The sequence below is a fragment of the Myxocyprinus asiaticus genome, chromosome 31 (genome assembly GCF_019703515.2).
Source record: "Myxocyprinus asiaticus isolate MX2 ecotype Aquarium Trade chromosome 31, UBuf_Myxa_2, whole genome shotgun sequence".
NCBI lineage: Eukaryota > Metazoa > Chordata > Actinopteri > Cypriniformes > Catostomidae > Myxocyprinus > Myxocyprinus asiaticus.
Window position 1 is genome coordinate 24563375 of NC_059374.1, and position 26152 is coordinate 24589526.

Consider the following 26152-nt stretch of genomic DNA (forward strand, 5'->3'; position numbering starts at 1 on the left):
GTGTGTAGCAAAGGAAAGCTGACTGCTGACATGGCTGTAGAAGCTTTCCATTAAGATGAGACTTTTGAAATGTGCAGAAAGTTGATTGGTAAAGCTAGATAAAACGCGCTGTTATTATAAGGCCTAGCGCTGTTTTTAAGTGTAATATTTATAAAATTTCCAACGGTTGCGGCGGTGTGCGCGCACGAGGCCAATATCTGTATGATGAGAATGGAATGCAGTATTTAGATTGCATTAGTAATAAATCTGCAATTATGTTGTGAAATCGCTCCAAATCGCTAATTTAATATTGATATAAATTGAAAAATGTGCCTTTGGTGGGTAAAGGACCATTCGAAAAGTCCACAAATGGTGCTAAAAGTATCAGTAAGATCAAACAATGTATGAATACAACCACTGAGTAATAAAGACAAGTACAGGTGAAGGAAGAAAAAAATACGTATAAACCAACCAAAATGTATACATAAAGGAGACAAATAATCGAGATACACACTCTGTTCATTCTCCTAACCAATTAAAATAAATATATTTTAGATAAAAAAAATATATTTTTAACATAAAAGATGTATGTTTTTTTATAAGTCAGGGGTCAGGAAAGTTCTAATTTGAGCATATAAGGAAGAGTATACAATTTTTATTAATAACGCATATTAACGCATTTATTGCTAAAACTGTGGAGGATATGGTTAGAGACAATTGTTTACAGACAGATTGTTTCACTTTTAATTGACTATATCACAATTCCAGTGGGTCAGAAGTTTACATACACTAAGTTAACTGTGCCTTTAAGCAGCTTGGACAATTTAGGCAATTAGCCAATTTGCTTCTGATAGGAGGTGTACTGAACTGGAGGTGTACCTGTGGATGTATTTTAATGCCTACCTTCAAACTCAGTGCCTCTTTGCTTGACATCATGGGAAAATCTAAAGAAATCAGCCAAGACCTCAGAAAAAAAAAAAAAAGAAAAAAAAAAATTGTGGACCTCCAGAAGTCTGGTTCATCCTTGGGATCAATTTCCAAATGCCTGAATGTACCACGTTCATCTGTACAAACAATAGTACGCAAGTAAAAACACCATGGGACCACGCAGCCATCATACTGCTCAGGAAGGAGACGCATTCTGTCTCATAGAGGTGAATGTAGTTTGGTGCGAAAAGTGCAAATCAATCCCAGAACAACAGCAAAGAACCTTGTGAAGATGCTGGAGGAAACAGGTAGACAAATATCTAAACTCAGCAAAAAAAGAAATGTCCCTTTTTCAGGACACTGTATTTTAAAGATAATTTTGTAAAAATGCAAATAACTTTACAGATCTTTATTGTAAATTATTTAAACAATGTTTTCCATGCTTGTTCAATGAACCATAAACAATTAATGAACATGCACCTGTGGAATGGTCGTTAAGACACTAACAGCTTACAGACGGTAGGCAATTAAGGTCACAGTTATAAAAACTTAGGACACTAAAGAGACATCTCCTCCTAATGGACTGCACCAGATTTGCCAGTTCTTGCTGTGAGATGTTACCCCACTCTTCCACCAAGGCACTTGCAAGTTCCCGGATATTTCTGGGGGAATGGCCCTAGCCCTCACCCTCCAATCCAACAGGTCCCAGACGTACTCAATGGGATTGAGATCCGGGCTCTTTGCTGGCCATGGCAGAACACTGACATTCCTGTCTTGCAGGAAATCACACACAGAACGAGCAGTATGGCTGGTGGCATTGTCATTCTGGAGGGTCATGTCAGGATGAGCCTGCAGGAAGGGTACCACATGAGGGAGGAGGATGTCTTCCCTGTAACGCACAGCGTTGAGATTGGCTGCAATAACAACAAGCTCAGTCCGATGATGCTGTGACACACTGCCCCAGACCGTGACGGACCCTCCACCTCCAAATCGATCCCACTCCAGAGTACAGGTCTCGGTGTAACGCTCATTCCTTTGACGATGCGAGTCCGACCATCACCCCTGGTGAGACAAAACCGCGACTCGTCAGTGAAGAGCACTTTTTGCCAGTCCTGTCTGGTCCAGCGAAGGTGGGTTTGTGTCCATAGGCGATGTTGTTGTTGGTGATGTCTGGTAAGGATCTACCTTACAACAGGCCTACAAGCCCTCAGTCCAGCCTCTCTCAGCCTATTGCGGACAGTCTGAGCACTGATGGAGGGATCGTGCGTTCCTGGTGTAACTCGGGCAGTTGTTGTTGCCATCCTGTACCTGTCCCGCAGGTGTGATATTCGGATGTACCGATCCTGTGCAGGTGTTGTTACATGTGGTCTGCCACTGCGAGGACAATCAGCTGTCCTTTCTGTCTCCCTGTAGCGCTGTCTTATGCGTCTCACAGTACGGACATTACAATTTATTGCCCTGGCCATATCTGCAGTCCTCATGCCTCCATGCAGCATGCCTAAGGCACATTCACGCAGATGAGCAAGGACCCTGGGCATCTTTCTTTTGGTGTTTTTCAGAGTCAGTAGAAAGGTCTCTTCAGTGTCCTATGTTTTTATAACTGTGACCTTAATTGCCTACTGTCTGTAAGCTGTTAGTGTCTTAATGACCGTTCCACAGGTGCATGTTCATTAATTGTTTATGGTTCATTGAACAAGCATGGAAAACTTTGTTTAAACCCTTTACAATAAAGATCTGTAAAGTTATTTGGATTTTTACAAAATTATCTTTAAAATACAGTGTCCTGAAAAAGGGACATTTCTTTTTTTGCTGAGTTTATTTGGCTAAGGTGATTGTAAACTTCTGACTTCAACTGTACATACTTAAAGGACCTTAAATGCTTGAACCCCACTAATTGCTGCTTGCAGCTATATTTATTATTTTTTTATTTTATTTTATATTTATTTCTAGAAAATATGAAATCACACAAATCAGGGTTTTAAACTGTATTTCGATATGTTGTTATTACCATGGCTAGATCTGTGTGCTATGGTATTTGTTATAAAATAAATAGCAACCTAAGCACATTTAATTAGAATCTACAACTACCAACTGCCGTAGTTGTCATAAAAATGAGGTACCAATATATATTCCCTCATTCCCTTTACAGATTTAGTATAAATTGACAACATTTCTTCTACGTACTATAGTTACTACAGCTAGTGTTACTGTAGTTTAACCAAAGTTAATTTTCATTAAGGGGTAAAATCCCTTCTCATTAGTTAGTCCTTCCTCTAAATTTTAAATAGGCTTTTTAGAGGTCTCACAAGCAGTGTCAAATATTATAATTACAGATCACAGACCCATAATGATGTAGTTAATGCATCTTGTCTTTGCAGTGGGACACTGTCATCCCAGCATCACTCAGGCTGCTGCTGCTCAGATGAGACATATCTCTGCAGAACAAAAATGGGCTTTTCCCAATCAGCAGGCATTTTCAAACCATTGAGATTCCCTACTTTCATTGGTTAGTTTAGAAACGCCCATCGTGGTTTGGAAACGCCCACTGATTTCTCTGTGATTCCCTACTTTCATTGGTTAGTTTAGAAACGCCCATCCCGGTTTGAAAACGGCCACAGATTGAAAACACCCATCACTGTACTGCAGAGACCTATACTTTGCTCAGATGGATCTTCTTAATGCAAACACTAGATTCCTCCTTGATTATATAGTGCAATATGCAAATCGGCTGGCAGCCTCTCTGCCAAAAAAGCTTGGTGTCTTTTATTTTGTCAACTCATGGTAAGTATTAGGACATGTCAAGTTCTTTATTGTTATGTACACAGAGAAACAGGTTTACTGTACAAATAAAGTTTAACTCAGACACCTAATAGGTAATCAACAAATAGGAAAATATAAAAATGTGTAGAAGGAAAATATATAACTAAAATATTTTAGTATCTCTACAGGGCTCAACAATAAGGACGGCCCGCTGGCGCTGTGCCAGTGTGAGAGCGTTTCGAGCCACCTGACAGAACTGCCACTTGCCACATTGGGCCAGTGCTGTGTTAACAATATATGTTACAATTGTTGGTCTTGTAAATGTAAACGTTTGTATTTCTGTGATGTTTTTAAAATTTTTGTTACAGCGAGACACTTACAATGGAAGTGAATGGGCCCAATCCGCAAATGTTAAAATGCTCACTGTTTCTAAAGTATAGCCTCAAGACATTAGCATAATACTTGTTAACATGATTTTAGTGCAATGAAATCGCTTTCTGTGTAAATATGTTGTTTCATCCAATTTTACAACTTCGTTGCAATGACGACGTAACACCATGAACCCTAAAATCCTAAAATGATGTAAAATTATTTAAACAACTTTACAGCTCAAATAATACATACGTTTTTACAGAAGAATGAATGTAATTGCTTTTATAAAATTATAAGCTTCACATTTCTGACTTTAAACCCTCCAATAATTGGCCCCATTCACTCCCATCATAAGTGCCTCAATGCAACCTTGATTTTTGCTTCTTCAATTTTTAAAGAAAAGGAGGGATGAGTCAAAATTATTTTTGTGGTAATCAACATTATTAAGCTTAATTTGTATTTTAACGTTGAGCCCTGTCTCTATGTAAATATATACAAATACAGATAATGAGGTAATGGGGTATTGTATGATGTGAAAAATTTGCAATGTGCAAACAATATACATAGTCCTGGTATTTTTGTTCACAATGTTTAAATGAAGTGTTGGTCATTAAATTTAAAATTTTAAAAGTCTGATCATATGTTGTCTGGTGATCTAATACAGAAACATGGAAATGTATACATTTGTACAAATAATTATATAAAAGACTGTTAGTCTATTTCCAAAGTTCAGAAGCTAATGATCTTGCCTTGCGATTGGCCTTTCAAAATACCCAGTTTCAGGAAGTCGTTGTGCTGGATCAGTAAGCATTATGATTTATGATTCTAGTAACAGCTTCTAATAGAAAGCAATTCAGCTTTGAACCCCTTACTGTGGTAACTTCATTTTTATCTGCCTTTCAAATGCAAGTGCATATCATGGCCATCTCACCTCACTTATCAACATCAACCCGTACAAGTTCAGGAAACTGGAGGGTCAAAAAGAGTGGGTTCATGTGGTGTGTACAGGACATAGAAACAGAGTTTTTACCCTATACTTAAAGCTCTTTACTAAATATCACACTTTCTTGGTTATCTTCAGGCACCTCTCCCTGATACCTACTACGGCATTTACCGAGAGGACCATCCAAACCCAGCAAATGCTTATGTCGACACAGTGAAAATTCTTATTGAAGAGGTGCATAAGAAAGGCCACAAAGTATATAGAAGGAAAATGAAAAGTCAAAGTAATAAAAAAAAATAAAATAAAAAAAAAAAAAAAAACTGGCAGCTGTGGTTGCCAGAATAATTATGTAAAATAATACAGTAAAAATTTAAACAACTTTACAGAACAACCTGTACATTTTACAGTTTAAAACTGTTGTAATTTACATGACCACGATGGCACTGTAAAAAAAAACACTTCTGTTAAATTTACAGTAAAAAAAACTTCATAAACTTGATATTAACCTTCTGAAACTGTAAAAATCTACTTTTTACTTTATAATGTATTGTTAATCACTGTAAAAATTACAGACGAGCACATGACGACATGAAGTTCACCAACAGTGGCTCTTCCTGGAGCAATGACCAATAAACATGTAGAGACTCACACAAACACTAAACACCATCAGAGTAACACATGTGAACTTAAAATAATACAATAAACATGAACTGGACTACATTAAATATAAAACAGGACACCCCAATTTACATAACTGACATTAAAAATAAGAAGAAACATAACTATTCCCATAAAGTATAATGAAATATGATGGGTCATGCAGGGAATTGTGGGAACGCCTGATTATTGTGTTTTACTGTAATTTTAACAATAATTTACTGTAAAAAGTACATGTACTCTCTTGTTAAACAATGTTAATTTTTTAACATTAATTATACAGGAAAATCATACTTTTAACAAATAAATTTGTTTTATTGTAAAAACATACAAACTAAAAACTACAGTATTGTCTTAAAATATATTTTAAAAAAATGTACTGTATATTTTACAGTTAATATTCGTTAATCAAATAACGTTTTATTTCTGTAGCATTTTTACAGTCTTTTACTGTTAAAATTACAGAAATGTTTTACAGTGTACTTGTACATTGTAAATCATATACATAAAATGTACATTAAAAGGAAGAGTTCGCCCAAAAATGAAAATTCTCTCATCATTTACTTACCCTTATGCCATCCCAGATGTGTATGACTTTCTTTCTTCTGCAAAACACAAATTAAGATATTTAGAAGAATATCTCAGCTCTGTAAGTCCAAATGCAAGTGAATGCATCATGATCCTGCCATTTTGGTCTTGTTTTATTCTTGTTAAGGCAGGATTGTGGCAGTTTCCTCCACCCATCTCTTAGGTTGTCCCATGTGCTTGTGTTTTCCTCTCTCCCTGGCGTTTCCCCAGGTGCTGCTCAGCAGCAATCAGTGTTGCTATGGCAGCGCTGATTAGCGCTGCTTGTGCTTATGGGCAGCACCTGTTTTCAATCTTTCCTTTCACTTTATATTCTCTCCTTTGTCTTGTCTGTGCTGTCGGATTGTTTTCTTCCCTTGTTCAGCTGGGATTGGGTTTTTTTTTTCCCCTGTTTGTTGGCCTGATGAGTTTAATATTTTTCACTAGCAGCTGTTATAATCAAATGTTGGATAAGGCCTGTGTTCCAGTGAAGCTTGACTCAACCTTTGATGGGAAGCTAGCCCTCTGTTTTGTTCCTTCTAATGATGTCATTGCAGGAATTGTTTGGAGTTTTGAGCTGTACGCTTATGAGAAGAGCCCTCTTGATTCATGATTTACCTCCGACCCATATCAGCTTTTCCTAGGTCTCCAATAACTTAATATTGTTTACCTAGCTTTCACCTTTTCTGACACTCCATATTGTTGACACTCTGAGTTCAGAGTGAATATTGTTCAAAGTTTTAACTGGAGAAAGTACATCTTATCTTTATGTTTTGGAAAAGGCAAAACCAAAGCTTTTTGGCCACAACCTTGAGGTGGGAGCTATATGTTTCTCTCTTTGAGTGTATGTGGGCAGCTGGAATGCAGAGATGGCAAATAACCATACAAAGAAGACCTCTCCTATATGAATGCTGACTTCTTACTGTAATTGGGTCATGTAGTACTTGATTCAGAACTGTAACTGCCAAACCAATATGCTAAGAACAAGAATATCATCTTTGGGAACGTTCTAAATCTATCTATGGTTTCAACCAATCAGAATCATTTTACCTGTAACATGACGTAAAATGCTGACTCCTTTATGAGTATAATTACTGCTGTATTTTGAAATTGGGGGAGAAGCTTTCTACAAACTTGTAGATGATTTTTCTAATGCTGACTTCTGCCTTTGAAACTGCAAACAACCTTTCTTCAGTAAACGCTTCTTCAATTGATTGCAACTTTGACTCCTGGTCTTCATTTCACTCACTGGTACAAAAGGCCTTTACTGTAATTCCCCTACACTTGTTTTCCTGTTTGCTCTTGGTCAGTTATCATTTGTTCCATTTTTGTCTTATTTCTTCTCCCTTGAGTTTTTGTATGTGTAGTTGTTTGTTTTTCTCCATTGTGAGTTTTTGTTTCTGTTTACTTTTGTTTAATAAACTAAAATGTTTATCTCTTTCCTGTGTTTGGGTCCTCCTTCACATTACTAAACCCTGACATAAAGATCCGACCAAACTGGACCCAGCAGGGTCTTTTTACTTTTGCCCCAATTTCCCCTCCACGACTTAGAGCCACGCAGGTCAAAAGGCTCTTTAAGCTTTGGCAGGGAGAGAAGTCAGTGAGGGAGTATGGTATGGAGTTTCTGGTGCTATCTTTGGGTTTGGGCCACAATCAGACCAGCCTTATGCAAAATTTTAGGGCTGGTTTGGTGATAGCCATTCCTGCTGTCGACTGCCAGGAGGTGGCGGCTGTTCCCACTGCAGTGTTTCTACTGCCCGGAAGCGAAGAGTCCTTACTCTTCAGACTCTGCCAGTGGTCATGGCCATGGAGGCTGTTCTCCTGTCACAGCCTGTGCTCACGACCATGGAGGTCATTCCCCTGCCACTACCGGTGCCCAAGGAGGCCGTTTCCCTTTCGCTGCCAGTGCTCATGGACACGGAAGTCGTTTCCCTGGTTGATTCTGCTCCCATCCTGGAGCCGTCTGTCCTCACTTCCATCCTAGTGGCACCTGATCCCACTTATTCCCTTAAGCTATCTCCTGGGTTAATAATGCCTAGTCAAGCCTTCAAGCCAAATCAAACTGCCAAGCCTAGTCAAGCAGTCAAGACAAACAGTCAAGTCAAATTAAGACACCATGCCAAGTCGAGCTGTCAAACCAAGCCAAGCCATCACTCCTAATCAAATTATCACATCAAGTCAAACAGACATGTCAAGTTATCACTTCAAGTCAAGTTAGGGGCAGTGGAGGCTCAGCAGTTAAGGCTGTGGGTTACTGATCAGAAGGTCAGGGGTTCAAGCCCCAGTACTGCCAAGATGCTACTGTTGGGCCCTTGAGCAAGGCCCTTGACCCTATCTGCTCCAGGGGTGCTGTATCATGGCTGACCCTGCACTCTGACCCCAGCTTGGCTGGGATATGTGAAAAAAAAAAGAATTTCACTGTATATGTGATAAATAATTATAATTATTAGTTCTCACCTATTCAAACTTTCAAGCCAAGACAAGCCATCACACCTAGACAAACCATCACGTCAAGTTGTCACTGTCTCACCAAGTCAAATCATCTCTCCTAGTCAAGCTGTCGAGCCATCATGCCAAGTCAAACCGACACACCTAGTGAAGCTGTAAAGTCAAGTTGTCAAGTTAAGCCACCATATCAAGTCAAGCTGCTACACTTTTTCAAGCAGCTAATTCAGACCAAACTGCCACACCAAGTCAAGCTGTCAACCAAAACCATAACATCTAGTCGTACCGACACACCCACTCAAGATGCCTAGCCAAGCCACTTCTTCCCAACTGTCATGATCCTGCCATTTTGGTCTTGTTTTATTCTTGTTAAGGCAGGATTGTGGCAGTTTCCTCCACCCATCTCTCAGGTTGTCCCATGTGCTAGTGTTTTCCTCTCTTTGTTTCTCGTGTTTCCCCAGGTGCTGCTCAGCAGCGCAATCAGCATTGCTATGGCTTGTGATTATGGGCAGCACCTGTTTTCAATCCTTCCTTTTCCTTTTATATTCTCTCCTTTTGTCTTGTCTGTGCTGTCGGATTGTTTTGTTCCCTTGTCTAGTTGGTTTGTCTTATAAGTTCCTTGTTTTCCTGTTTGCTCCTGGTCAGTTATCTTTTGTTCTGTTTTTGTCTGATTTCTTCTCCCTCTTGAGTTTTTGTTTCTGTTTTACTTTTGTTTTGTTTAATAAATATTTTAGTTTCTCATTCCTGCATTTCGGTCCCTTTCACATTCTTAAAGTGAAGATTTATAGTAAAAAAGGATTGAAATATTTATCTGTTTCTCACCCAAAGTGATTGCATCACTTCAGAAGACATATTTTAAACCACTGGAGTCATATGGATTACTTTTATGCTGCATTTGTGATTTTTGGAGCTTCAAAGTTCTGGTCGCCATTCACTTGCACCGAAAGACCTACAAATCTGAGATATTCTTTTAAAATCTTTGGTTGTGTTCAGCAGAAGAAAAAGTCTTACACACCTGGGATTTCAGAAGAGTGAGTAAACGATGAGAGAATTTTCATTTTTGGGTGAACCATCCCTTTAACTTGCTCAAACTATAACCTTTTGGTGGAACCATTTAAGGAAGCTGCATGCAACATCTTTCCGCTACGTTCACACTGCAAGCCTTAGTGCTCAGTTAGGATTTATTGCTCAGATCCGATTTATTTTTTTGTTTGTTTGGCTGTTCACATTATTTTTTAAATGTGGCCAATATCAGATTCCGGTGTGAACTGGTCACGGTCCTGAACTGACCTTCATGTGCAAAAGAACAATAACAAAGTCACATGCAGCATGTTGTCATACGGAAGGAAGAATGGATGTCACTGAAGTCAGCATTTACACATTCATTTATAAGGTGATGTGCAGTGGAAGCCAGAGAAAATTTTCGCTATGCTCTCAAACACAGACCGGTTATGATACGATCCCTCAAGTTTTGCTTGTATAGAGCTGTCACCCCAAATACTTAGTGAGCTGTTAGAACTCATGTTCCTCCACCGATTACCTTCACAGCTGTCTTCCATATTCACAGAGTGACCAAAAAACTACCGGTACGTAAAATCTTTGGAGTGACTCACGCCAGCGCAGCATTGTGACGAATGTCGAGAGTGACGTGAAAGTCGCATGAATTCCAATATGACTGTTCAGACGGAGGTCGCATTGCAAAAAAAATCAGACATGTATCTGATTTAGGACCACATATGGAAGTGGCCCGAATCAGAATCGATAAGATCAGATTCCATGTGGTTTGTGCTTCACACTGTTATGAAAAAATCAGTCATATATGAGCAAACAAATCAGATTTGGGCCACTTTTGCCTGCAGTCTGAACATAGATACATTCATGAGGCAGGGGAAGTTTATGTGGCAGATGAGATTCAGACAGGCTTCGGTCATGTTGGGAGTAATTTCTGGGCTTTTCAGCTTGAAGGTGAAGACTTCTGCCCTGATATTGTGACTATGGGTAAACCAATGGGCAACGGTCACCCATGTGTGGCCACTTCAGAGGAGATGGCTGGTGCTTTCACAGCCAATGTTGTGGAGTACTTCAACACAATGAGAGCCATTTTGCTTAAAATAATTGGTTATTCTGTGATATATTTTGCTTTTACAGTAGATACATTTAAGAGTGAATTTGGTTTTTAAAGTACTACTTAACCCTTTTATCCCATGCAGTTTGGTGGCAACACAGTATCCTGTGCCATTGGTTTGGCAGTATTAGATGTGATTGAGAAAGAAGGCTTGAGGGGCAATCCCCTGCGTGTTGGAGGTCAACTGAAACGGCTTTCTGTCAGCTTCAGACTAAACATCCAATCATAGATGTGCAGTTTGTATGAAATGCAGACAATTAATTATTTTTACTTTGTAATGGAGAAGGATGTGTTCCAGTGCCTCTGCAGACACCGTAGTGACCTGCCGCTGTCGGATATCTGTATTTGCTATCTTTTGCATTTATTCAATTAATTGATTGAATTGAAATACAGTGAATGTGGCATAAATAAATAAAAGTGCCTTGCTCAAGGACACAATGGTAGTGGCTGTGGGGAATGAACTAACAACCTTTTGCTTACCAGTTCAGAGCTTTAGTCCACTACACCACCACATCTTACAGAACTGGAAAATACCCACCAAAAAGCTGACCATGAAAAAAGTTGAGCTGAGAAGAAATTCTTAAAGCACTTTACATTTCAAGTATTAGACTTAATTCTAAATTGACTGAAATAAATAACATCATGTATTCAATAATATAATTGCATTCTTGAATACAATTACATTAAATTAAAAATACTTTGAAAACATTTAAGACAAACATATCAATATGAAATCTCCCCATTACATACAGTTCTGCAGGCAGAGATGTCAACAAATAATGAGCTTAAGATTTTTATATACTTTAATATTGTAGTCATACAAAGATATGAAGCACTTTTTGTGAACTTTTGTTTTCACTCCTCAATATGATTTAGCACAATGAATCCATAATCTTTGTATCATAACACTCAAATAAGTGTTGTGGTTGTATTAAATAATGTACTTGGATATTTACATGCAGAATACATGCGGAGAATTTAAGGCACTTTCAAGGAGTTTACAGCATGGCTGTTTACATGTTCATATCGTTTCATATGAATTTGTCTTGTGAAATATCTGGAACCTGGAAAAGAAATGTACAATTTTAAAATGTAATACTGAAATGATTAAATCTTTGCATGTTTGTGAACATGTCTCACCTTGTTGTTACTGTGAAGAGTGAGTTCTGAACTTATAGGCTGTCCAGTCTTTCTCAGTTTCTCATACCCTGGTCTCTCCAGGACTAAAAGTCTCAAAGGAGTCCCTCCCTCTTTTATCAGCCTCACCACTTCATCAAAATGCTCCTCCTCCACATTCTGTCCATTCACCTCTACAACCACATCCCCCTCACACAACCCAGCCCTCTCTCCAGAGCTCCCAGTCGACACCTATAGACAAGAAGGAGAATTAAATGTTTCATGCTTGCATTGCCAGACTTGGAAATGCTTATTTAAAGCTGAAGTGTGGTGTTGTTGTTGTTTTTTGTTTGTTTATATTGTCTCTTATAGGAGCTTAATATCAGAGACTATTTAGCAGAGATGGGCCACTTTTATTAAAATGAATGAGAGAAATTGGAACGCCCAATGGTCAAAGCATGTAGAAAGGAAGTCCCACCTTACAGGTAAAAGAGCCAATCACCCTTTAGATACAGACATCGCCTGTCAATCAACTCGAGAACACGCATGTGCATTAGCTGTGCAAGCCGGGAAAATTGCGGGGATGTGTTTATTTTTGGTATGTTTTTTCACATAATCTGAGGTAAAGAAAGCACAATTCATGATACCAACATTGTCAGATTTTACTGATGATTTGAAATATGTTTTTTGATTGTTTTGATTTTTTGTTTTGATTTTTTGAGTTTTCGGTCTTTGCCCATTCAAGGTAATAGGAGCTGCACTTGTATGCCGCTTGTTTACATTGAAAATTGATGCCCGGGAGCGTTCCAAAGATGGCCGCCAGTGGACTTACTAAAAAGACTTTGTTAATATGCAGAGACAACTATAAGTAAGCCATTTGTAGGTTGATTTCCTTAAAAAGGATAAACACTGTGGCTCTGTGGTGTTATTAAAACATTTTTATGTTTGTTGGAGCATCCCAAACAGCTTGACATAGCAACATGGCTTTATTAATTGCAAGTGTTTAAGAAGGGACTAGCCGGGGGCCTGGGTAGCTCAGCGAGTATTGACACTGACTACCACCCCTGGAGTCACGAGTTCGAATCCAGGGCGTGCTGAGTGACTCCAGCCAGGTCTCCTAAGCAATCAAATTGGCCCGGTGTCACGTAATGTGGCATCAGAGATGATGAAGTGGCAAGAGGCGATGGATCAATTTGCAGGCTTTAATGAAGAAGATGAAGAAGATATAAAACAACATGTAGAACCATAAACCATATCAATTAAGAACCAAATAAACTACACACTAACATATAAGTGTTACACAGATGAGAACTGACAATCTATGAACAAAACAGGAGGGTATATATACACAAACGGAACTAATGATGGAATGGAAGACAGGTGAGGATGATGGGGAACAGATGGCTGATGAGGGCAGTGTACCATGGGAAATGTAGTCCAGGGGAAAACTTCAAATAAGAGTCCTTGGAAAACATGAGAGAGACTGACAGTGACATTAACTCCCCCTTTACAAGGCAACTCCTGGCGCCTAAAGATGGAGAAGGACAGGAGGAAACAGGTGACTGGGAAGGATCCAGTAGTAGAGTCAGGAGTTCTGAGGGACGGTCTCAGGGTTGGGATTGGATCGGGGGGCTGGGATGGGATCCGGAGGCCTGGGAGGAGGCCTCAGGGCTGGGATGGGATCGGGAGGCGGCCTTAGGGCTGGGATCTGGAGGCCTGGGAGGTGGCCACAGAGCAGGGACAGGGTCAAGAAGCCTGGGAGGCAGAGCCGTGTAAGACTGAGGACTAAGGCAGAGCCGGAGGGAAGGAGGTCCCTGGTAGAGCCAAAGGCGGAGCCAGGTGACCGACGGACCAAGGCGGAGCTGGAGGGACGAGGGACCCTGGTGACGGCGATGGGCTGACGAACCACGGAGGGGATGTAGGGTCAAGGTGAGACTGAGGGAACAAAGGGCCAAGGCGGAGTCCAGGGCTCGGAGGGTCTAGGCGGAGTCGGAGGGTTTGAGGTTCCCCTTGACAATGGTTTCGCAGGGGGCGAAGGTTGAGCCGGTGACGTGGGAGGAGCCGGCTGACCAGGAGGAGGAAATGTCCTGAGTGGAGCCAGCAGAGGAGGAAGGACCAAGGTACTGAAAGGAACTAGGGTGTCCATGATGCTGGGTAGAGCCAGCGGAGGAGGAGTACACTGGGTGGGCATACGGGTGGGAATGGAATCAAGGTCAATAAGCTCCGTTTAAGCAGGCTCTGGGACAAATGGGTCTACAGGCTCTGGCTCTGGGACGGTCAAGGCTACAGGCATAGGCTCTGGCTCGTTGACCGTGGCAGGCGTGGGCACTGGCTCATTGACTGTGGCAGGCTTTGAGGGAGGTGCCGAGGAAGGAGCCGTGGAAAGTTTGGGGGCGTCCACTGTGGGAGGAGATTCAAAGTCCTCATCCTCCACACCCACAGTGAAAGGAGAGCTGCTATGTTGTAGAGCCACCTCCAGGAATTCGAGCAGTGTCCAGTGAAGATCAGCTGGAAGCATTAGCTCCTTTAGTGCACTACTGAGACCAGCCCTGAAGAAAACCACAAGAGAGTGGTCTCCATAGTGCACCAAATTCTCCAGCTGGAGAAACTCACGCATGTGATCCTCAACTGGATGGTCCCCTTGTTCGAGGAGGAGGATTCTCACTGCAGGTATATCCATCTTTGTGGGTCAGATCTTCTGTCACGTAATGTGGTAGTAGAGATGATGAAGAGGCGAGAGGCGAGAGGGGATGGATCAGTTTGCAGGCTTTAATGAAGAATATGAAGAAGATATAAAACAACATGGAGAACCATAAACCATGTCAACAAAGAAACAAATAAACTACACACTAACATATAAGTGTTACACGGACGAGAACTGCCAATCAATGAACAAAACAGGAGGGTATTTATACACAAACAGAACTAATGATGGAATGGAAGACAGGTGAGGATGATGAGGAACAGATGGTTGATGATGGCAGTGTACCATGGGAAATGTAGTCCAGGGGAAAACTTCAAAATAAGAATCCTTGGAAAACATGAGGGAGACAGACTGTGACACCCGGTTGCTAGGGAGGATAGAGTCACATGGGGTAACCTCCTCGTGGTCGCTATAATGTGTGGTTCTCGCTCTCGGTGGGGCATGTGGTGAGTTGTGCGTAGATGCCGTGGAGAATAGCGGTAATGCGCTCAAAAAGCCACGTGATGAGATGCATGGATTGACGGTCTCAGACGCGGAGGCAACTGAGATTCGTTCTCTGCCACCCGGATTGAGATGAGTCACTATGCCACAAGTACTTAGAGTGTACTGGGAATTGGGCATTCCAAATTGGGGAGGGGAAAAAAAAGAAGAGGGGACTAGCCATTTTCCAGGCAAACGGATGACTTTTCCAACAAATTATGATCTGTTTGTATTGTAAATGAACATTATTTTTGTTAAGTGGCACTACTGGTGCAGAAATAATACACTTCAGCATGAATATTACACATATGGCATTTAGCGGATAATCGTATCCAGTTCAATTTACAGATTGCTTTGGTTTGGATTTGAATATAAATAGACTGATAGCAGAAATTCACAATATAGGTAATAAAGTTGTAATAAATAGCTATTTGAACTGAGAAACCGTACCTGGCCGATATAAGCCCCAGGCTTATTCTGAACACAGCCTAGGTTGAAGCCAAATCCTGTGCCCTCCTTGTGAAGTACACAAAGTCGAGGACATGGTGGATTACTGTGTGTCGTCTCATGTGCCTGAGAAGGTGAAGGGAACCGTTCCCTTTTTGGAATATGGTCTTCATAGAACAGCAAAGGAGAAATGGCCAGCTGGAATGCCAAGTGAAACAAGTAAGAAATAATACACCCACTCAGTGATAAATCTAAGCACATGCTGCAACAACACATAATAATGATTTGCCTATATTTTCTGGGTCAGAGCGACCCCACCCATTCCCTGGAGTTCATGTCTATTCCACACACTATATTAATTTTATTTTAAGCACACCTGCTTTAGTGTGTAACAAGCACTATGAGAGTGAGGTGAGCCCTTTGGTTAGCCTTCAAGGTCATATGTCTTCAGTAAGGAAAGAAATGTTGATTCAGCAGCTGTTTGGGAGCTGAATGTTATTGCCCCTCTTATCAGTGCTGTCCAGCCCCGTACGAACATGTGGGTTTGCGTGTGAAAGAGTGTGCATATATTGTACGTACCTGTGTGTAGTAGTCTCTCCCAGGGATGGCAATGGTGGTAAGGGTGACCTGCTGGCCACTTTGCCGTATTTTGCTGACAATGTCCTCATGCTCTGCATCTTCCACCTGCTCACCATTTACAGCTAGCAGAACCTCTCCTTCCTCCATTCCTGCAGTCTCAGCTGGGCTGTAGGGGTCGATCTCTCGTAGCATGTGAGCTGCAGAGCAAACATTTTACAAAGTGATGGCTGTAGTTTAGTTTGTGAACTTAGAACCTGAAAGATAATTAGCATATTCAAGCCATGGGGTCCCTAAGGAATTTCCAATGGGCTAGAAAAGAGATTTGTGATTTATGAGTACAATTAGGTCAGTGGTTAACATTACTTGAAGAGACTTTCATGTTTTGTTCTACAAAATAAATTACACACCATCATCCCTCAAACATGAATTTTAAAACCATTGTGTGCTTCATAAACATAAGTTGCTAAAAAGTTGCTAAATAAAGACTACAACTACCACAAGGACATGAGTTTACGAACTTGACTAATGTGCCCTTAAAGTGGACTCGGAAATATCATAATTACGAGTTCCGAGCACATGAATAACCCAGCGAAGTCGGAAGTACAAGTGGGAAACTCGGAACTCTAGATGTTACCCGAGTTGCCGAGATGGGAGGAGTCGTAAACTTTCAACATGGTCGAGGAGACTATGGTTTCTGTAGTGAATTAAGGTTTTATTAATTTTCTAAATACAGTTAATTGTTAGCATTTACCATTTTGGTCATATTAATTTATGTATATCAGCAACCATTCTGTGCATGTTATACATTTTTACACTGTGAAAATAGCTTGTATTTGACCAAAATTACATTATCATCAGCAAGCTAACTGAGTGATATGTAGTATGGTGTCAAAATAAAGGTTCCTCAAGAAATATGAATGAATGAACCTGGCGTCATCCATGTTTCCTGTTCTTTCCGACAATAAAGCACGCGAACACGACATACTCGTAATTACCACTTCAGAAGTGGGAAGTAGGATAATTCCGATAGCACATGAAGGCAGCATAATTGTACAACCATTGAAGTCATTATTTAGCAACTTGATAAAAAAGTTGCTAAATAAAGACTACATCTACAACAAGGATGTGATTTACGTGCTTGATGAATTGTACAACCTTTGTAGTCCTTATTTATCAACTTGCTAAAAAGTTGCTTAATAAAGACTACAACTACCACAAAGATGTAAGTTTACATGCTTGAGGTATTGGACAACCGTTGTAGTCCTTATTTGGCAACCTGTTAGCAACTCACATTTATAAAGCAGATAACAAATTAAATTTCATTTATGAGGTACGACTGTGTGTAATTTACTGTTTGTTGTAGAACAAAACATAAAAGTCTCTTCAAGTAATGTTACCCACAGACCTTATTTTTTTCGTAAATCAACCACTGCAATTCCACAAGCCCACTGGAAACTCCTGAGGGAACAAATGTTGAGTTAGCCTTCTGGGCTACTGCCTACAAATTGACGTCATGACAGAACATCTCTGTACAGTATACTGTATGCTAATATAGTGCTACCATGTGTTTAGCACTGGTCTTTTTCCTTGACTAAATTACTACAGAAGAATCATTTGTTGATAGTAAATATTTGAATGATTTCTCACCTATACGGCCAGATGATAACTTCTCTTGCTTTAACAGGAACCCGTAGCCCTGCGGTCCCTGAGTTAGGTGCAGTGTTTTTGGTCTGTAGGGAAGATTATGAGTTTTGGCAAAAGCAGGAATTATGGGTAATCTCCTTCGAGTATAGCTCTCTTCACTCCTGCTGTCAATTACCAAGACAGTCACATGGTCTTCACATTTCTTCACCTGATGGAGCAATGAAAGCAGAAAAATCTAGAACACAAATCTGGGGTCTCTTAAGCCACTTCCACAATAATCCGTTTTGGTTTGAAAATGCATTGATTTTGCTATGCCTCTCATCTACACTGGTACAGTGTCTTCCTCCACCTTTCGATATTTTCGATAACACTTTTCATAACCACATTCTTTGGAAAACAATGACGTTAGGATACTGAAAACAGAGGATTAGTGTAGATGTGGCATGAAAACATCAGAAGTACATTGTAAGTAAAGTATCAGAGAGATACCATAAGAGTACACCTACCATCTTTGATAGTGCTGCATGTGTGAGCGTAGAGACCATAGCTCCATTGATCCAAATCAGTCTGTCTCCATTCTGGATCCCTGCTCTTTCAGCTGGACCTTCACTCGCTGGGTTAAGACGATAATGTCCTCGCACACCTGCTCTCACATATTAAATAAAATGAACAAAGACTGTCCAAAATGATCCAGGTATACATACACCATTCTGAAACATTTCTAATGAAATGTATTGTGGATCACCTACTTTCTTTAATATATCTTTGTAGGGGAAATGTTCACCTTTAAGTGTATTTGGATGTTATAAAAATGTTGGATGCATAAATAAATAATAGCCCTATACTTTTTGTTTACTTCCAAGACAAAGACTTTCCCCTTTTATTTGGAATAAAACATTCTTGGAATATTGTCTTTGAAATTAAATTTGGTGAAAGGAGTGCTTACACTGAACTATTAATTTTAATAAAGAAAATTTATTTGATGCAATTATTTGCCCATTTAGTCACCAAACATAAGAATTATAGCAATGTCTCTACACCTAGAAAACACATAATTGAAAACTACATCCAGAATATTACAATTATTTTGCTTTGCCACTTATTACAATGGTTAAAGGGATAGTTCACCCAAAAATGAAAATTCTCTCATCATTAAAGCCCTAGGCATACTTCCATTTTGACACGAATGCTCAGCGTCCACGTACAGTCGAACACGAGCCTGTCAAAATAAACTCCATATAACAGTACACGCATATGCTGCTATGAGACATCAGACTTTCTGTTCAGGAGTTTTGACCCATAAAGATGTCTTTATATTCCTTCAGACTGAAGTTATACAAATGCAGGTATCCAAGGGCATAGATTCCAGGGGGATGGGGGGGAGTAACCCCCCCAATAATCAAAACAAGCAAGTTTTGATTATTCATCTCCTGATGTTTAGCGCTGATTACATCTTTTTCTAGCGCTTCTTCATGTCACAACAGCTAATTAGTGCAAATAATTCCAGGCACATGCGCATTCTGCACGTTCAAAGACGTGCGGTTAGAAAAATCAGGGTGCGAGTTCAGTGCTGCAGGGGCTGTTCTAGACCATTTTGACAGGGGGACCAGGGTGGGGCCAGGTGTGCTTGTAGGGGGGCAACTGTATAATACCTTAAATGTCCCCTGTACACATATAAAACATAATTTGCTGTTTTAATATTTGCGGACATGCAATTTTTTAAAGACAAGCAAAGATTCATCAAATTTGAGTGAAAATGTTACAATTTTAATTTTAAAATATATAAACAAACAGGCTCATGGCAAATGTTTTCAATAAGTCAATACACCCTAACATTCTGATTTTACCCACAAACTTTAAGCCATGTTGCCATGCTGTTCTTTAGAATGACTAATGCAGTAAAAGGAATGGTAGACTGCATCAAGCTTTTAGTTTAGAATTTAATCAGTAGGCTATAATCAGTTTGTACAGGTCTTGTAAATGGTCACCATTTCCTTAAAGAATTGTTAAGCACATTTTTAAATTCACAAGTTCATTTTAAATGGTCCAGTGTAACAAGTGAATTTTTAAATATATATCTAGCTCAATTACTATGAATTTAAAAAAGTTGCATGCATCGTAAGTGACCAGTAAGATGGCTTTAATGTGTTTTTAATCATTTTTAATCATTATTATGTCTGTCAGTGTCTATGCGCATTCCTTATTGACTGCGCTTGGTGTGTGCCTCTTATTAGAGAATGTATGTTGTTCCAGAAATGAAAACCCGACAGATATACATATAAAAAATATTTTATAATGAATGCTTGCCAAATAAGAGCTGGAAACTGAAACTGGAGCTGGCAGGTTCAGTGATGCTAATGCTGAACTTCTACCTTATCTCCAGAAGTTGTTGGCTCGTTATTCGTTTGACATTCGGTTTCTCCTACCCGCGCTCTCTGGTGCCGATATCATTAGCACAGTTAGGTTAAAGAATATATGACCATATCATACAGGCATAAAACATTTAACTCAAATGGTCAACACTTGTTGTAGCTGGAGAATTATGCCTAAAAATGCTCAGATGGGCTTTCAGCGCTTGTAAGGGTCCATCTGCAAATTCCACCCACAGCACAAAAATGTCAGAGGTGTCTAAGGATTCATTAATTAATTCATTTAAAGTGTAAGTTGTGCATACAATTTAGAATGTATAAGTGTTTAAGACAGAACATGCAAGGCAGTTGCATTGAACACTTGGATACCAGTGACGTTTTGGCACAGTGTGTGGACTTTTCAGACGAACTCTTATTAACCATAAGCAAATATATAATCAATATTGAACTTAAATTAAACTTTACCCCGCTAAATATTATTATGCAGTCATAATGCATTGATCTTTTGTTTAAATATAATTTGTTTGGTCTATTTATTATGATATGGGGTCACTGAATTCCCAGTGGGATAGAAAATGAGAATACCACTCTTACCATTCTACCACTCCGATTTTGGGGGGCCAAAATCACTCAGTCTTTGCCTCTGACAGAAGCATACTTTGGGCTTTACTCACCCACATGCCATACCAGATGACTTTCTTTCTGCAGAACTCAAACAGAGATTTTTAGAAGAATATCTCAGCTCTGTAGGTCCATACAATGCAAGTGAATGGTGGCCAGCACTTTAAAATTCCAAAAAGCACATAAAGGTAACATAAAAGTAATCCATACGACTCGAGTGGTTAAATGAATGTCTTCTAAAGCGATACGATTGCTTTGGGTGAGGAAACAGTTCAATATTTATGTCCCTTTTTCACTGTAAATATTTACTTCCAGTGGCTCTCCAATGCACGTTCATGAGAAGACAGAGTTAATGCAGCCTCTCGCTGACATAAGCATGTTGTCATGTTCACGCGAGAACTGATGCATGCACGATACAAACGTCAGTTCTCGTGTGAACATGCCAACGTGCTTGCATCGCTTTAGAAGACATTCATTTAAACACTGGAGCCGTATGGATTACTTTTATGCTGCCTTTATGTGCTTTTTGGAGCTTCAAAGGTCTGGCCACCATTTACTTGCATTGTATGGACCTATAGAGCTGAGATATTTTTGTTCTGCAGAAGAAAAAAGTCACACACCATCTGGGATGGGATGATGGTGAGTAATTAAGAGAATATTCCGTTTTGGGTGAACTATTCCTTTGATGGTAAAAACGAAACTAAAATTCCATAGTTATGCACAGTTACACAGTGGAATAGTATTTTGTTGATACAGTGATATTTTTTCTTCTAATAAGTGATTTCTTTATTATATAATGTTCTCTTCAGTCATTCACTGTGATTATGATTATCATTATTGATTATGGTAAAATGACACAAGGGCTCTCAACTCTGGAACATGTTAACAATTGAAATAAAAATCAATACAAGATATAATAACTTTTGCAATAATAGTTAAGTGCTGGCTTAAAGGAAAAGATGTCCTCATTTATAATTATCAATAAACTTTTAGTCTAATCCTTTTTATTATATGTTACCAGGGTTGAGAGCAACCTCAATTACTTTTATAGGTCAATAAAAAAATGTCCAGATATGTTTAGTTTCCTTTTGTTTACTATTTTTTTAGGGAAAAAAGCCAATCTAGGGACCTGAGATGCAAATTAGTGCTTTAATCTTAATGTGCAGTGCATCTTTTTCAGTTTTTTACTGAAATCATGTTTTATACTGTCCCTATACAAATAAATAAATACAGTCCACCTTATTTGCAATGCTGGTGACACATTTATTACTTAGAAGGAAATCATCAAAATCTTGGAAAATTAGTTGGCCTAAACTTGTATACAGAAAACCCTTTAAAAATGTCTTGACTCTGAGTTTGGAACATATGCTTAGTAAAGAAGGAAAAGTTTGAGGCGGTACCTTCAATAGGGATGATGCTGAGGCCCAACCCATGGTCAGGCTCTTTAATAATGTGACATAAGCGTGGTCGAGAACAGCCCTCTCCACAGTAAGCTCTAGCAAGCAACATGAGATCTCTTCCATCTGATACTGCAAACTCATAATCCTGAGCACTCAGCACTAACAGATACAGCAGCAGCCCAGACGCCTGCACCTTCAGCACCACCTGAAAACAAGGCACAGGATACAGTCAACACTTACACTTTGGAGACTGAATTTGTAAGGCTGGACTATATTCAATCAAATGTGAAGATGATGTCCATATTTTAATTATGCTGGATTCATATTATTACAAAATGCCTTCCCTTTTTGTGGGAAATATTGTATTTTGTAAAAATAATGTAAGAATTTGTTTTTAGGATAATTGGTTTAACAATATATATATATATATATATATATATATTTTTTTAACCAATATTAACACTTTTCCAATTGTTTTGGGTTTTTGGGTCTTAAATATTGGAAATAATGATAAATGGTACCATCTAGTAGGTCTTGTCATTACACCAGAGTGCTTTCAACAGGAAACAAACAGAGTTTCAACGTTAAGTAAAACGTCATATTTGAATATGTTGCTTGCTTTTGATTTTTTATTATTATTTGACACAATATTAGTCTTGTAAAGCATGCTGTTCACCTTAGAGGTTAGTGATAAATGATCCCTGAGGAGATTTTTCATAGCTGGTAAGCTGGTCGTAGTTGGTTTCCCTGACTGGTTAGTGGGCTGGTTTTGGGCACTTTTTGAGAAGGATATAGCTGCATACATTGCTCTAAAATGGGATGGGTGCTCCAAACCGGCATTACAAATATAGGGAGCCCCCTAACCTTAACCGTGAGTAGAAGTGACGCCCCCTTTTGGAATAACCACACCCCTTCTGGAGTAACCCCAGCCTCTTTTGGAGATTCAGCACCCATTTTGAGGTCTCCGGCCTGCAGCTATACCTACATGCACTTTTTAGCTGGTCAGGCTGGAAGACCAGATTGCCGACCGGCTAAACGAGCTGAGCACCAGTATGGCCAGGCTAGGACACCAGCTTAAAGGAATAGTTCACCCAAAAATGAAAATTTAAAAAAATAAATAAATACATAAATTAGAACAGTTTCAAACCCATGCCTATCATAGCTCTTCTGAAGACATGGATTAAACCACTGGAGTCATATGGATGACTTTTATGCTGCCTTTATATGCTTTTAGGAGCTTTAAAATGTTGGTACCCATTCACTTTTATTGTGAGGACCTACAGATCTGAAAGTCAAACACATCTGGGATGGCATGAGGGTGAGTAAATGATGAGAGACTTTTCATTTTTGGGTGAAATATCCCTTTAAAACGATTTTAGGCTGGTTTTAGCTGGTTTTACAAATATCTGTTGTCAGACACTTTAATATAAAAATGATCAGTATCGTACATAAAAGAAAAAAGAAGAGAAAAGCAGTATCGGTTGGCCTTTAATTTTTTAGAAAATTAAATAAAAACAGATTTGTCCATGCAATGTCATTTGTTTTCCACTGTCAATGCATTTGATTCACACAACACAGAGATCTCATTTTGCATGTGGAAGTGCTCTCACAGTCGAGTGGTCCTTGTCATCCACAAAGTCCTCATTGACCTCCAGCACATGGTCTCCCTCTCTCAGCCCACTGCGCTCTGCACTGCTCCAAGGCTCTACCTGGTGCACCACATGTCCCCTGCAGCCAGTGTCTCTGCTCAGGTAGAAGCCAAAGCCCTGTCCCTCATCCCGCCTCAGAGCACACAACCGTGGACGCACATCAGGTTCTGGAGACATTTTATTCAGCACTTAGAATTGTTGCTATCTGAAATCTTAAATTATTTTTCAATGGGTTGCTTGATGATTAATCAGTTAGCTGATTGGCTGAATGTGATTGACTTTGGCTACATATTAAGGAAGTTACCTGTGTCATCTGAGATCACTAAGACTGGGTTGTCAATGCCTTCTTTTGGGTTGAAGGTGAACTTCCTGTGGAAAACATTTGCACTGTGACTGTGCTGTACATATTTTATGCATACAAACCAACGAATTGGTCATTTACTGACTCCAAGGTAAACCAGACTCATGGGCTGTCTCGTTTCGAAGGCTGCATGCTTGGTAGGACGCGTCCTTTGAAGGCTGCAGTATACCGAGCATCCTCCTTTAAACAAGTCTCGTTTAAACGAGACGGCCTTCATAGGACAAACGGAAACGGGACGTAAAATGGTGACAGCACGCCACTCTTTAACAAGCGCGAGCGCTTTGAGTGAGAAGGGAACAAAGTCCCACTGGAAGGGAATGTATGAGGTACATTTTAGGAGAGTTATAAAGATGTAAATAGAAAAGAAAATAAGAGTTTACAGGTGTACTTTTAGTCTAATACTTTATTTTAATTATATATTAATATAATTATACATATTATATACTCTGCACCCATCTACTGAGGTACTTAAACTTGGGAATTAACATTCCTTGCGTTTGAACATCATATATTCGGGCAAATTGGCATTATTTTTTTTTAGACATTTCCGTTTAAGCAAAGAATTGTGGGTTGTGAGTGCCCACGAAGGATACACCTCATGCATCCTCCGCATTCCCGATAAAGAAGGTCGCATTTGAAGTGTCCTACTCGCTTTTCTGAAACGAGACAGCCTCGATGACGTATGCAGCCGAGAAATGCGACCTCCGGAGGACGCATCCTTCCAAACTAGACAGCCATTAAGTAGTAATCTAAATGTAGGCTTAGGAGTAGACAGCTAAATATTCTGGATACTTACTTTGGTAAGTCTGTGGCATCCACTGGTTCTAAAATTATATAACAAAGTATTAAAAATCCAAGTCCAAACCAACTCAAACATGTCACATACTGTTTGTTAACGTTCATAGACATATCATTAGACTTAAACTGTTTAACAGTAACTGTTGTCCAGTTGTGCGTGACTGGCCCAGTTAAGGAGTTATATTTGTTGAAGACTGCAAGATGCACTGCTAGATAACCAAAGTTGTAATCTCATGTATATAAATAACACTTTCCCCATTGAAGTATGTATGGCTGCTTTTCTTAAAAACAATGAACAATAATATGCCTTCCAGGACATGTATGCTCTGAAATCAATCTCAAAGCCGAAAAGACTTGAGTTCAGATGGAAAATCCTCAGCCGAATCAGTCCAGAGCTCATTTTGTCTCTACTTTCAGTTTAAAAACCTCAGGCAAAATTACTGCAGTTTGTTTGTACAAAAAGACAATTAGGAAATCACCTTTATTTATATAATTGACATCTTAATTTGACTATGTTGAAAAATGGTCACTCATTACTAAATGTTCTAACGTAATGTTCCAAATTGTTAAATTCAAGCAATTGTAGGATTTTGCATCCGATTATGGCTCATATCAATAACGTGATCCAACAATTATGACACTGCAAACATGTAAATATATAATAACTATATTAAAGTTTAAGTCTACCACACTTTTTACTCAGAGGCCTTATCTGAACTGAAATGTTCAAAACAGAAATGGTGGATCTTCCACCAGTTTGTAAAAATGTTGTTAAAATGTCTTTCCTGATCTTTACATTATAGGCTGATCAATCACTGCAATGAAGAACAATGGTACATATATATACAGTGGTAAATTACCTGTGTTGAATCTCATGATCCTGCAGGCTGAGCCCTGGGCTTCGTGAGGGTGCAAGGTACACATTTAAATAAAGCATTAAATGGCTTTGTCAGTATGACTCCTCCTTTTTCCACCACAATAACACACTAGAAATTAATATTTAATCTCCGGTTTATGAGACAACTCCTCTGCCTTAGCCTGCCATCATCAGATCTGAAGACACTATTACATAAACATGGCCAATTAATTGTAATTAAGGCCGCATGTAAGATACTGGCTAAAATGTCCTTTGATATGTTTGTTGAGTCAGTAAAAATGTCAGCAAAGAAAGCAGCATTTTATAATAGCAATACAACATTAAAAGTGTGACTA

At 39.4% G+C, this 26152-nt stretch overlaps 1 protein-coding gene and 1 pseudogene across 1 annotated transcript; one reads left to right on the forward strand and one right to left on the reverse strand.

The window, feature by feature from the left end:
* Positions 1-30: 30 nt before the first annotated feature.
* Positions 31-11018, forward strand: LOC127422140 (5-phosphohydroxy-L-lysine phospho-lyase-like; annotated as a pseudogene).
* A 514-nt stretch (positions 11019-11532) lies between these two features.
* Positions 11533-25963, reverse strand: nherf4a (NHERF family PDZ scaffold protein 4a). Its single transcript, XM_051664800.1, has 11 exons — positions 25801-25963; positions 24939-24966; positions 24086-24150; positions 23743-23948; positions 22133-22337; positions 18249-18385; positions 17746-17950; positions 16099-16295; positions 15523-15717; positions 11913-12140; positions 11533-11836 (listed from the first exon to the last, which is right to left on the reverse strand). Exons 1-11 carry the CDS (start codon positions 25862-25864, stop codon positions 11804-11806), a joined length of 1563 nt encoding a protein of 520 aa, XP_051520760.1. The 5' UTR covers positions 25865-25963; the 3' UTR covers positions 11533-11803.
* Positions 25964-26152: the final 189 nt, after the last annotated feature.

Excerpts from the sequence above, each read along its gene's own strand:
- nherf4a (XM_051664800.1), bottom strand. The coding sequence starts at position 25,864 with ATGTGTACCTTGCACCCTCACGAAGCCCAGGGCTCAGCCTGCAGGATC. Across the intron at positions 22,338-23,742 it reads ATGACAAGGACCACTCGACT|GTGGTGCTGAAGGTGCAGGC; the intron begins GTGAGAGCACTT and ends CCTTGTTTTCAG. Across the intron at positions 17,951-18,248 it reads ATGCAGCACTATCAAAGATG|GTGAAGAAATGTGAAGACCA; the intron begins GTAGGTGTACTC and ends TTGCTCCATCAG.